Here is a 12,618-nt window from a genome sequence, read left to right as displayed (position 1 = left end):
CAAGTTCTTTTCTGTTTTCTGCTGGCATATGTACTATAACACTTTGTTTTTGTTTTATTATGGGCTAGAAAGATATACAGCAGTTAGGGCTTGCCTTGCAAGAGGATAACCTGATTACAATCCCAAACACCACATTTAAGTCCCCAAAGTCTCGCTAGAAGTGATCCCAGAGTATAGTCAGGAGTAAGCCCTGAGACTGCCAGGTATGGCCCCCAAATAAAAATAAACAAGCAAATAAATAATACTCAGGAAAACTTGGCCAATGGGGAAGGGATGCTGAGCCTCCCCGAGTTGTGGGCAGGGCCTGTTCCTGGCTCCTCTGCTTAGAAGTGACCACTGATGGCTTGGGGACCATCTGTAGTGGCCAGGATTCAAACAAGGATCAGCCGGATGCAAAACAAGTACCTTATTTCCTGTCAAGGCCTCAGTTAATTTTTTTTTTCTTTCAAAGTGTAAGAGTTGATTGACAATAATGCTACCTAGGATTACTGTAAAACCAATTCCATCCTTCAGTTACTTTGTTTTAGTTTTGATGCCCCTGTTAGCTATACCTATAGATAAACCTTTACAGTTCATATGGACCTACAAAATTTACCCAGATTCCTAGCTCTTTTTCCTAGCTCTACCTGCCCACTCAGTCCAGGCTGCTGCCATGTCTCCTTTGATTCTTGAAAAAGTCTCCTATTTTTCTTTTGTTTTCCTAGAGGTCTGTTCCTACAAAACAAGAGTGGTGCTGTCCCTTCTCTTGTCCCTCCTGCATAGACCCTCCTTCCAGCTTTGCACTCAGGGGTTACTCCTATTTGTGCTCAGAAGACCATATGGATTGCTGGGGATGAAACCCAGTTTGACTATGGAAGGCAAGCTTGCATAGACATTGTACTGTCTCTCCAGTCCATTGACATTTTTTTATATATAAAAATAGGCTTTTTAAAGTGAATATAAGTATACTATGTGCATGATCCTATACAAGAATGAGACAATGGCTATTTTCAGAACTTTGATCTTTACAATTAACATTAAAATTTTTGTTTTTAATATTTTTCATATTAGTAATATAATGGATACAGCTGCATACTATTTAGGGTTTTCTTTATTATATTATCTGAATATGTAGTTTCTTTAGCTTGCTCTCTACTGATAAATATTTGAATTCCTGTTCAGGATGGAAATTTATGGTAATAATAACTGTTAATACTATTAGTCTCTCTTTTTGTAAATCATACTCTATTTGGATTTTCAATAATTAATAGGTAACACATGATCTTTATTATTTGTTTGTTTTAAGACCATACCTGGCATGCTCAAGGATTACTTCTAAATCCCTACTCAGTAATCACTGCTGGTGGGGCTCAGGGGACTATATGGGATGCTAAGGTTGAAATCCAGATCTACTGCTTGCAAAGGAAGCACTCTATCCAACACATGATATTTATGTATGTTATTGTTATAAAAACTAACAACTTTATGGGGCTGGAGAGATAGCATGGAGGTAAGGCATTTGCCTTGCATGCAGAAGGACAGTGGTTCGAATCTCGGCATTCCATGTGGTCCCCTGAGCCTGCCAGGACCGATTTGAGTGCTGGCAGGTATGACCCAGACACCAAAAAACAAACAAAAATAACAACTTTAGTGTTTATCTTCTTCCTTTTTAGCTCACCCTAATCTTCACATCTAAATAAAAGATTTACATGAGAATGTCTGATTGCTAGTACTTAAACAGTAGAGTACATTTAAATCAAATTTTGTTTTATTTTAGGTTACAAAATGTCACTAAATGGTTCCTTTTTTTTTTTTTTTTTTTTATAAAGAAAAAAGCAACAACACACAAGTATTAGAACTGAGGTCCTTTACTCTCTCTGCTGAGGAAGGCTTTAGATGCCTTAGGATTGAGATTAGGCTAGGTCCTAAGGCCAAAGCTGCTCTTCAAACAAAGATAATATAGAAGGCATTATTTCTTTTTTAAAAAAATTTTTAACTTTATTTAAACCTCATGTTTACAAAGTTGTTAATAATACTGTATTTTTGAACATTCGATATTTCTATACCAATTCTGCCACTTTTCTCTTTCATCAGTGTGACCTTTCCACCCACTCACTGCACCCTTAGCAGACACAAAATAATTTTATTTCATATTGTTTGTTACAACAACATGGTTAATGGAATATCAAAAATATTTTAGTGAAAGAAAATTTGTGAAAGTTGTTTTATCGAACATGGGGGTATTAAATTCATTATCTCAGGGTTTACTGAGCTGTTCATTGCTAGTTGAGTCTTTGTGTTCTTTCCTGTTTTTGTTTATTGAGCTTAGGTAACTTCTAAGCTACTTTTCTGTATAATTTGCTTTGCTCCTACTGAGCTGTCAGTATTGTGGAATTTGGAGGTGTTGTCCAGCCACATATATGACCACACAGTTTGGAAACTCCAGAATCTGTAGAACTGGGCCAATAGGGTTCAGCAGATTGGCTTGACTTTATATCTCTTCTGTGATTAATCTGTGAAACTGATTAATCTGTGAAGCTGTGAAACTGGGTCATTGTTTACTGGGAAGGCATCATTTCTATTCAAATATGGGCATAATTTAAAATTTGTGTATCCGTGGCCTGAAGCCATAGCACAGCAGGTAGGGCATTTGCCTTCCACACAGCTGACCCAGGTTCCACCCCCGCATCCCACATGGTTCCTGATCCTGCCAGGAGTGATTTCTAAGGAAGGAGCCAGAAGTACCGCATTTGCCAGCGTATTAAGATGACTGGGCTTATAAGACGACCCCTAATTTTGCAGTTAAAACATAGGTTTAGGCTTATATTCGCTGTATCAGACAGAACGTTCCTGTGCTGCAACTGTATGTACCACAGTGAGCCAATCACAAGCAAATTCAAAGGTTATACTGTAATAGACTTCCTCTCTGACTCTGGCCAATCTGAGCAGGCTTTTAACAGTGTAGATTTGGGTCCAGAACATTGTCTAATTTGCATGCATAAAAAGCCTGCTCGCATTGGCTGAGTTAGAGAGGTGGTCGGAGCAGCCTTGCAGTGATTGGTGCAGGATCGAGTTGGAAAATTCGTTTTGTGGCAATATTCAGACAATTTTAATTTAGTGGCATATTGAAACATTTTTCGGGATATACTCGCGTATAAGACGACCCCCTATTTTCGATTGACTTTTTTTTGTTTCAAAAGTTGTCTTATATGCCGGAAAATATGGTAATCTCTGAGCTCTGCCGGGTGTGGCCCAAAAACCATGAAAAAGAAAAAGAAGTTTATCTTAAAAATAAAAAAATCTAAGGTCCGGGCGGTGGCGCAAGAGGTAAGGTGCCTGCCTTGCCTGCTCTAGCCTTGGACGGACCACAGTTCGATCCCCCGGCATCCCTTATGGTCCCCCAAGCCAGGAGCAACTTCTGAGTGCATAGCCAGGAGTAACCCCTGAGCGTTACCGGGTGTGGCCCAAAAACCAAAAAAAAAAAAATAAAAATAAAAATAAAAATCTTGGGCCGGAGTGTTAGGACAGTTGCCTTGCATTCAGCTGACGCAGGACAGATGCAGGTTCGATCCTGAGCATCACATATGGTCCCCAGAGCCAGAGGCGATTTCTGAGCTCAGAGCCAGGAGTAATCCCTGAGTGATTTGGGGCTGGGTATGGGCCTAAAAAAACAAAAAACAAACAAGCAAACAAAATCTAATTGGCTAAGTGAGTCTTTTTACCATGTACATTGCAACTAATTTTCTATGAAGGATTGGGCTATCTTTTTTTTTTTTTTTTTTTTTTTTTTTGGTTTTTGGGCCACACCCTGTGACGCTCAGGGGTTACTCCTGGCTATGCGCTCAGAAGTTGCTCCTGGCTTGGGGGACCATATGGGACACCGGGGGATCGAACCGCGGTCCGTCCAAGGCTAGCGCTGGCAAGGCAGGCACCTTACCTTTAGCGCCACCGCCCCGCCCCGGATTGGGCTATCTTGAAAATTACTTATTTTCAAAAGTACTATAAATCATTGGAATTATTTTTCATACATCAGAACTATGTGAATAAAATACCACAAATCTTGGATGTGATCTGCATTACTGTCAGCAAAGGCCTAAAAATTGTCTAGTTGCTCTACCCTGTTCAAAATGTTGGTGTCGAGGCCAAGGATATAGAGTACATGCTTTCTCTAATACTGGCCTTGGGACCAGTCTCCAACATAAAAATAAGCAGCCAGGGGCCTGAGTGATGGCGCAGTGGTAGGGCGTTTGCCTTGCACGCAGCTGACTCAGGCAGGACGGACTGCTTTTCAATCCCCCGGCGTCCCATATGGTCACCAAGCCAGGAGATATTTCTGAACGTATAGCCAGGAGTAACCCCTGAGCGTCACCAGATGAGGCCCATTCCCCCCCACCTCCCCCAAAAGGCAACTGATGTAGCTTAACCAAATTGAGATTTTCTGCCAAAATAGATTATGGAAGTAATCAAGATTTCTAGCACCTATAGGGCACTTTACTCTTGTGTACATTATAAATAGCAAATAGTTTAGTAAAAATACAGTATACTAGTATTGTATTAATTATTAATTATATAGTCCCAACAGTACATGGTGATGGATGGTGAGGCCTTTCTCGTTAGTCCTGGCACCTGCAGCCCCTATGGCCTGTAAGTATCAGGATGACTGCGAAGAAATAACCCACAGGCAGTCAGTTGAAGTTTTAGGAGACATAAAGTTTTATTAATAAGGCCCTAACCTCCATGTGCATATCCCACATGGCTTCTAAGCTAAGCAGCCTCTTTCCTGCTCCTGCATCTATCCTGTCTCTCATCTCTCCATGCTGCCTCTGTCCTTCCCGCTGCTTCTATTTCTAACCCTCCCCTAGGCCACCCCAATTCAATTCCAACCACAGACCCCTTCCAGATGTGGGAGGGTCTCACTATCCAGGTAAAATATGCTGCAAGTTGGGGTAGAGGTTACATATTAGGGGCTGGAGCAATAGTACAGTGTTTGCCTTGCATGTGACTGACCCTGGTTCGATCCCAGGCAGCCTATATGGTTCTCCCTGTTTGTGATTTCAGTGCAGATCCAGGAGTAACCCCTGAGCATTGCTGAGTGTGACCCTAAAACAAAACAGAACAAAAGAATACAGTATGGTAGATTTCCAAATGCAAGGTGTTACAAACCTACGTAAAAAAGACTTGACCTGAACTGAATAATTTTAAATAACTAAGCTATTTTTAGGGTTTCATTTTAAGGTAAATTAAATGATTTAAATTCATTTGCCCCATGATAACTGTTCTTATCTTGCAAGAGCTCCTCAGTGACATTTGGCTAATGGTTATGATACTGATTTCGCATTGGTCTACAGTAAATTACCATATTACTTTCCTCTTGCTAAAGTGGTGCTATAACTCTCACTGATAAAAGTTAGAAAAATGAGGAAAAATAACTTATGTAATGTATTAGTACATAGGAATTATTTCCTTATATGTAGGCATTCTTTACTATCTCCCTTTTCTAGCATTTCTACAAATAATTAGCATTTTTTCCTTAAAAGAAGATTTTATATTTATTATGATTTTATTTTTATCAATTTTAATAGGATTGTTTCTATTGTTTTCAGAGCTTATTATTAGATTTATTGTATTTTTAATGTTTTATAAGTAAATTTTATGTTTGTGAATATACACTTATGTATAAGTTTATGTAAACTCTATGTCTCCTTGGGGAGCTACATGGTAATATCTCTATATTCTTTAAGAGATAGTTCTTTTAATGTTTGGTGCTTCACACATCTAATTCTTATTCACTTTGTAGAGATACCACCCACTTGGAGATTGAACCCTTCACTCTTCTTGGTGTTTGTGCGGGCCTGATCCCATACCCTCATCATAACCAGTCTCCAAGAAACACATATCAATGTGCCATGGGAAAGCAAGCTATGGGTGAGATTTCCTTCAATTTTATTGCAAATACTTAAATAATAAGACTTAATATCTTTATTCTTACAAGGATTTCAGGTGTACCAAGTCAAGTATTACTGACACTTGAGGGTATGCAACCCCATAGAGTTGCCTGTGGAACAGTTGCCTGTGCAGTACTTGTAGTTATGTACAAATAAAATTGTAGAAATCCTCTCTGAAATTGTTCCATTGAGCAAATATGCTCCTGTAATAAATGTCACGGTTTTGAAGGGGAGCTGTAAAGAGAAACCCTATAGAATATGTTATTTACTAGGAGAATTACAAAGCATAGGTGAAAAACTGAAGGTAAGAGAAAAAAATATAAAAGAGATAAAGATGCATGGTGTGCATTGGAATATACTTAATAATTGTTTAAATCAGTGGCTTTTGCCCTTTTTACACCTGCAAACCATCCATCAACTGGTGGTTGAAAACATCTGCTCTAGATGACAATCATTGAATCCATTATTACATCCCTGCAGTTGCTTCAATAGTTTCTCAAACATCCACTTCATGACACATACATTTTTCTCCTACTCATAACATTCACTGAACATCAGTTATAAGCTGGACACTGAATTTGGAAACTGAAAATATTGATGAAATAGAGCTTAGTCCTCCAAGACCTTTTAACTCTAATAGGAGAGGCCAACAAATCGAATAACATTTCAATATACTGTAATAAATGCCATTATAGAATGGTAGCCAAGGCTTAAGCAAACCCAAGGAAGAAGTTCAGTTTGATTATAGAGAGATTATTTTTCTAAATAGAGCTGAAGCTTTGCCTTAACAGACGGTGTATTGGAAGGCATAAAAATACAAACACTGCATAGGCAAGACTTAGCACTTCATTTGATGGTGTTCTTTAGTGTATGAGTAGAAGGGTGTGCTGAAGAGGTATCCTAAATAAAAGAAAATGCATAAAGAAATTTGATTTCTATTTTCAAATTGATAAAGAGAATACTGACTAAAAAATTATTTTCTTACTTTTTTTTTTTTACCCAGTGCTGGCTCTTGAATTCAAGGTGTTATACATTAACATTTCTACCTCTGAGCCCACTGACTCTGCTTATAAACTTTTTTGGAAATATTTAAAAATAGCCATAATCCTACTAATATATTTAATAAAATTGATCCTTATGATGATGACATCAGTTTGACCTGTCTGCTGTGATTTAAAGTATGATGCAAGGAACAACATAAAGAAACTATCAAAGGTTTTTGTAGTGTTTGTGGATGTCAGCCAGAAAGCAGTTAACTTCTCTGTTACAAAAATCAGCTCTATTTAGCCACAATACTTACCATCCTATATTTGGCTACAACTGAACATCCATGACTTAAAAATCCTAGATTTCCTTACATATAGTGTATATTTTCTTCCGAGATTTTATATGGCTCTTGGTTTTGCATGAAGAAATAAGAGGCATGTTGTCCTATTCCCATTTACCTGAATGATGTAATGCCTGGACAGTTCAGAATGATTCCCAGTGGGAAAATCTAAACAGCAGCTCATCAATTCAGCGTCTCCCATTCATCCTCGGCAGCAGAGCAGGCCGATTTCCCGCTTGTGCTTCTGACTTGCTAACAAGTGGAGATATACAGTACGGAACCCTGTGTGTCATGAAAGGGCTATCACTTCGCCTGGGTTTACCAAACCATTTTGTTTCATGATGTGAATCCCAGCTGAAACAATGCACCTTTTGTGCAGAATCTTCAGCAGAATTAACGGAAGACTAATCACTTTATCGCCAATGCCACTGTTTAGTGTTTGAAGACTGAAACAAAAAAAAAGGCTGCCTCTATCTATCTCCACTTTTGAGAGTCTTTTTTATTTTATTTTTAAAGAAGAAACTAGAAGTAAAGAAATAATATTTTGGGTGTTTTGTTTTTTTTTTTTAGTCACTTCCTTTTCTACAGGAAGAAAAAGAAAGCCTTTATTTTGTGAAGCCATGAGTTTTCTGAAACGTTTGGTTAGTTACCACACACAGTTAAGCAGGATCAGTGTGTACAGAAAGCCAATTCAGTGTCTGTAGAGTTCTTTTGTAGTTTTCTGTGTGAAGGTTTTTTTTCTCGTTTTGTTTTGAGTGTCATTTGCAATTCATTGTCTGTGTTTTCTGAGGTTGGTGTATTCAGCTGCTCTGACCCTGGGTCCTGCACATTTAGCTCCTTGGATACAATCCTCTGACGTTACTGCTGACGCTAGGAAGACAAAAGCCACTGAATATCTTAAGTAATAAAAAAAAGAAATAACAACCCCCCAAACCTTTGTTACTATTTGTTATTATTAAACACCTGACTAGAAAGAAAAGCAGTGAGATAAAAGTACATTTAAAGTTGGCACGTAATTGGCTACATTTTTCTTTGGACACTGAAATAGCTGTAGAAGTATTGATTGAGGTCTATATGAGAAAGTCACAAAAGGAAGAGGTTGGCAAAGGGAGAAAGGAATCCTGCAGCAGAGACTCAGGCCTGTAAAGCAGACTAGTTCTCTGACTTGGACTTCTCCCAGCGGCTATTTTATTGCCATGCAATTTTGACAACTGAAATCCAGAGAATCCGATTCAAAACTTGTGCCTTTCCTGAATTAGATTTTATATTCCAGGTTCCATGTGAATTTTAGGACAATACTGGGCCAATATTGTCATAAAAAATACTTGTATGCATACTGGGCCAGAGAGATAAGAGAACTCAGAAGGCTGAGCACATGCTTTGCTTGGGGAGCCCCAAGTTCGATCCCCTGCACCATCTGGCCCCCTAAGTACCACTGGATTAATCCCCAAGCACTGAGCTGGGAATAGCCCCATGTTCCATCAGATGTAGCCAAAACAAATAAATGAAGCAGTATTTTAGTTGCTGTTCAACTTAGTTCATCCATGTGGAAAGTTGAGGACAGTAGCCTAGAATCAACTCACTAAATTCTAGCCAGCCTAGAAGAATTTTTCATCTAGTAGTCACCACAAACTTCTTCCCATCAACCGTTTAAAGAAATAAGAGAAAGTTATTTTCTCCTGAACAAATCTAAGAACCTTACCCAGTACAACAGAGAGAGCTCATTTGGAATCCAGTATGAGATGTCAACAGAAAATCTAAAATCAAAGACTCTTTAAGTTGCTATTATTAATAAAACTTGAGTTTCCACATTCTGCTTCACTGAAGAGAAAATACCTTTCTCCTGTGCTGGGCTGTATGGTGACAGGGTCAGAGTATGCATGCAGGTAGATGTGTGTGAAAGTGCCAAGGTTTTAGGCCACTCAGCACTCAAGGAACTCTGTATCAAAGCAGCATTATACACATTCTCCCTGGCACCAGACACAAGATTCACATGAGTCACACTTTCATATCCTGCCCATTTTATTACTTGGCAATCAATCCTCTAGAGGGGTGCTTTCTCCGATTTAAAAGGATCTTGCAGTCACTCTTTGCTTATTAATGAATGTGCATCACAAACCTCCCTTGCCCTGGTTATTTCTCACCACCTCTTTCCTTTTCAACTCCTAATTGTGGGAACTTATATATATATATATATATATATATATATATATATATATATATATATATATATATATATACACACGCACACATACATACATACATACATACATACATACATACATACTTTGGGGTAACATTGCTACTGTTTTTGTTTACCATAGTTTCTTTTCCTAAGCAGATTACTCTTTCCCTTGTAACCCCTTTCTTTTAGCTTAGGGTGGGATAAGTACAATATTTTGTTTCAGTCTACACTTTCCCCTCCCCTGCTTCAGTTTGAGTATGTTTGCGTGTATGTCCACATATACGTGTGTGTGCATGTGTGTGTGTTGTGTGTGTGTGTGTGTGTGTATTCATTGTCCATTTGGGAATCAAAACGAAAAGCAGCCTTGATCACATTGTCCCTGGACCTTTTCATTCTTCTGTTGCTAAGAATATTTTTCTCAGTCATGGTGGCTATTTTAAATACAAGCTTTTGTGCTATTTTCTGAGACTGGAGTGTTAATGAATATTATGGAGGTAGAATGGTGATAGTATACAATTATAATATATATTTTTATTACTACCACTAATATTCATATTAATCATAATGTTGCCACTTAAATATTCAAATGCTTGCATGTCTTCTTTTAGTAGTAACAGTCTAGGCATCTGCAATAATACCTGTTTGGGAAGGGTGGGTGAAGGTGTTTTGGCCCATACCTGACAGAGGTCATTCTTATTCTTGGCAGCTTGGGTGGCCAACAAGACAAGTGCCATAACTATTACACTATCTCTCTGGACCAACAACACCTTTTCCTTTTTGTTTATGACAGAGAAACTGAATCCTGTTTTGACTTGGTGACATTATATCTTTTTATGCCTACTAACTTCTTCTGGACAGAAACTATCCTCTTTTCTCCTTTTCTCCTATTCATTATGCCTGATGGCCAAGGTCCCCTCAATAGATTTTGTGGTCCATATGGAAAGAGTATATGACTGTTGGTCATTTTTCTGCCCTTGTGCCTAGCTTAGAACTGAACGAGCTCCTCTGGTAGAGGAAGTACTTTATACATGTTTGAACAATGAAGGAATGAATCGTGGAGCACTTTAAAATTGTTAAGAAATCAAATACAGACTTTAGAAAAGAATCTTTAAAACAGAAAACTAAATTGAAAGGCTTATTATCCAATATTATGTTAAGACTTACATAAATTTTGTTTTTAAGTTCTTTTTTAGGGTAATATCAGCTGTAGTTATTACAGCCTTTTTTATTAATTTTTTTATTTTTAATTATGAGAACAAAGATGCAAAGAAAGAGAACAAGGTAAAGTTACAGTGGAAGGACAATTACCCATAAACAGAATTTTCAGTAGTCCCATTGCTGATATCTTAACTTTGAACTTTCAGCCAAAGAACATTAAGAAAAATAAAACAGAACCCATGTACAATTACTTTATTTCTCAAGTTCCCAAATTGTAGTACATATTTCTTAGCAGCACACAAAGCAATCTAAAGACATAAAACTTATGTAATTCCTTAAACATTGAAGGCAAAGTACTTTTTTACATTTCCATGCACATGCATATTAGTTTAAGTTAACCTCAAAAGTTTAAGTGGGTTGTTTTTCTTAAGGATTAGAGTCAAAGGAGCACAGTAAAAATGGTGTTAGAGTGGCGATTATTGTTTGCATAGGCCCACCAAAATATGAGGGACATGGAAAGGAAAAGCCTTGGCCTAAATACAAGGAGACCCTACCTCTGAAGTTTCCTGGCATAAGACCAACTCTAGGCTCCAGGCAAACTAGTTTGTCCAATCTAGGTCATTGTCTGTAGTGCCAGTACACTTTTATTTTTCACACAGTCTCTTGTTGGTATCATGATTCTGTATTAAAGATCCTGGAATCTGCATATCCTATATTGCCGTCAGGATGGTGCAGAGTGTCCTCTCGTTTCACCTTACAATTAAAGGGCAATGCAGAGAACCCTGTCCTGTAAGCAGGTTGTTGTTGTTGTCAAGTCTTCTTAGTGCTAAGGGAAGTCTCTTTTAAGCAGGTCGATGTCAGAGCCGTGGTAGTGTCTTCCCTGGTAGAGGATTGCTTCCAGGTGTTGTTACAAAAAACCTTGGATGTTTCGTAGATAGGTTCCCTGGTTCAGGGGTGAATGGAGGATGCCCATTCTTCTGAGGCCTGTGCCTGGTCATTATATCAATGTTCAGGGTATAAGGTCCCATTGCACTACGAGATTTGTGTGTTCCAATCTCTATTATATAAGAACTTATTTGTATGTATAGTATTTTCCCATTTTAATGTGCCTATGCAAACAAGGAACAATGCCACATGGTGTTATCGGCGCATATGGGGTCCATAAGAACAAGTCCAACAATACCCATGACATGGTTCAATCATAAGCATTAAACTGAGGGACTCTTCCACCAAAATTCCTTATTGAACAGCTCACAAAGAGAAGACAAGATAAAAAGTGGGTAGAATCGTCACAGTAAAAGAATATTTAGAAAGAGTTATAGTTGTTAAAGAAAATACACAAAATATTCAAAAGACATTATATGTCCATTTTATGTGTTTTGAAACAGTTGGGGGTTGTTAAATCCAATGCATGACTTTGATCTGTGATTAGAACTGTGTAGTACTGAAGTTAAAAAGGGTAAATGTGAGGTACTGATGGTTGGGGGTGAGAGAGTTAAGAAGTAATAATGAGCTTTGTAGGGGTGTGCGAAAGGGCAGAATCTGTTGGGGCAGGAGGTCGGTCTTGGTGCCTAACAAATTAAAGAACTGAGTGTAAAGAGGGCTAATTAAGGGGAAGATAACAATTCTGGATTGGGAGGGAGTAGAAGGGGCTCTGGTGTGGAGGAGGGAAAATATATCAGAGGGGCTATATACATTGTATAGATGAATTGTTTATGGATTAGGCTTGACAGTCAGAGAGGACCACTGTATAGGAAGTCACGTCTACATATACACTGATTTTAGAGACCTATTTGAATATTATCCTCCAAATGTTTTTAAGTTCTTATAAGAAGGGGAAAAGTAGATGAACTGCTGTGTTTCTGAATATGATTTGAAGTTTGCTTCATCTAGATTATCAGTCTGCTCTTGATTATTCTCTGTTCTAAATAATGATGCTATGAGGCAGGGAGAATGTATTTTTCAGCATATCTAATTTCTGTAACCGTTTTTTGGGGGTTAATAAACAGTGCTATAAATATTTT

The 12,618-nt window shown here is 38.1% G+C and overlaps 1 protein-coding gene across 1 annotated transcript in view; it reads left to right on the top strand.

Annotated features, from left to right (window-relative positions):
• Window positions 1-12,618, top strand: part of POLR3B (RNA polymerase III subunit B) — a 132,660-nt gene that overhangs the window by 62,991 nt on the left and 57,051 nt on the right. Inside the window, exon 19 of the mRNA XM_049783144.1 lies at window positions 5,777-5,904. Coding sequence (XP_049639101.1) covers window positions 5,777-5,904 — 128 coding nt within the window. The remainder of the gene's footprint in view (window positions 1-5,776; window positions 5,905-12,618) is intronic.

Source organism: Suncus etruscus, chromosome 11 (genome assembly GCF_024139225.1).
Source record: "Suncus etruscus isolate mSunEtr1 chromosome 11, mSunEtr1.pri.cur, whole genome shotgun sequence".
Taxonomy (NCBI): domain Eukaryota; kingdom Metazoa; phylum Chordata; class Mammalia; order Eulipotyphla; family Soricidae; genus Suncus; species Suncus etruscus.
This window is presented reverse-complemented; position numbering and strand designations above follow the sequence as displayed.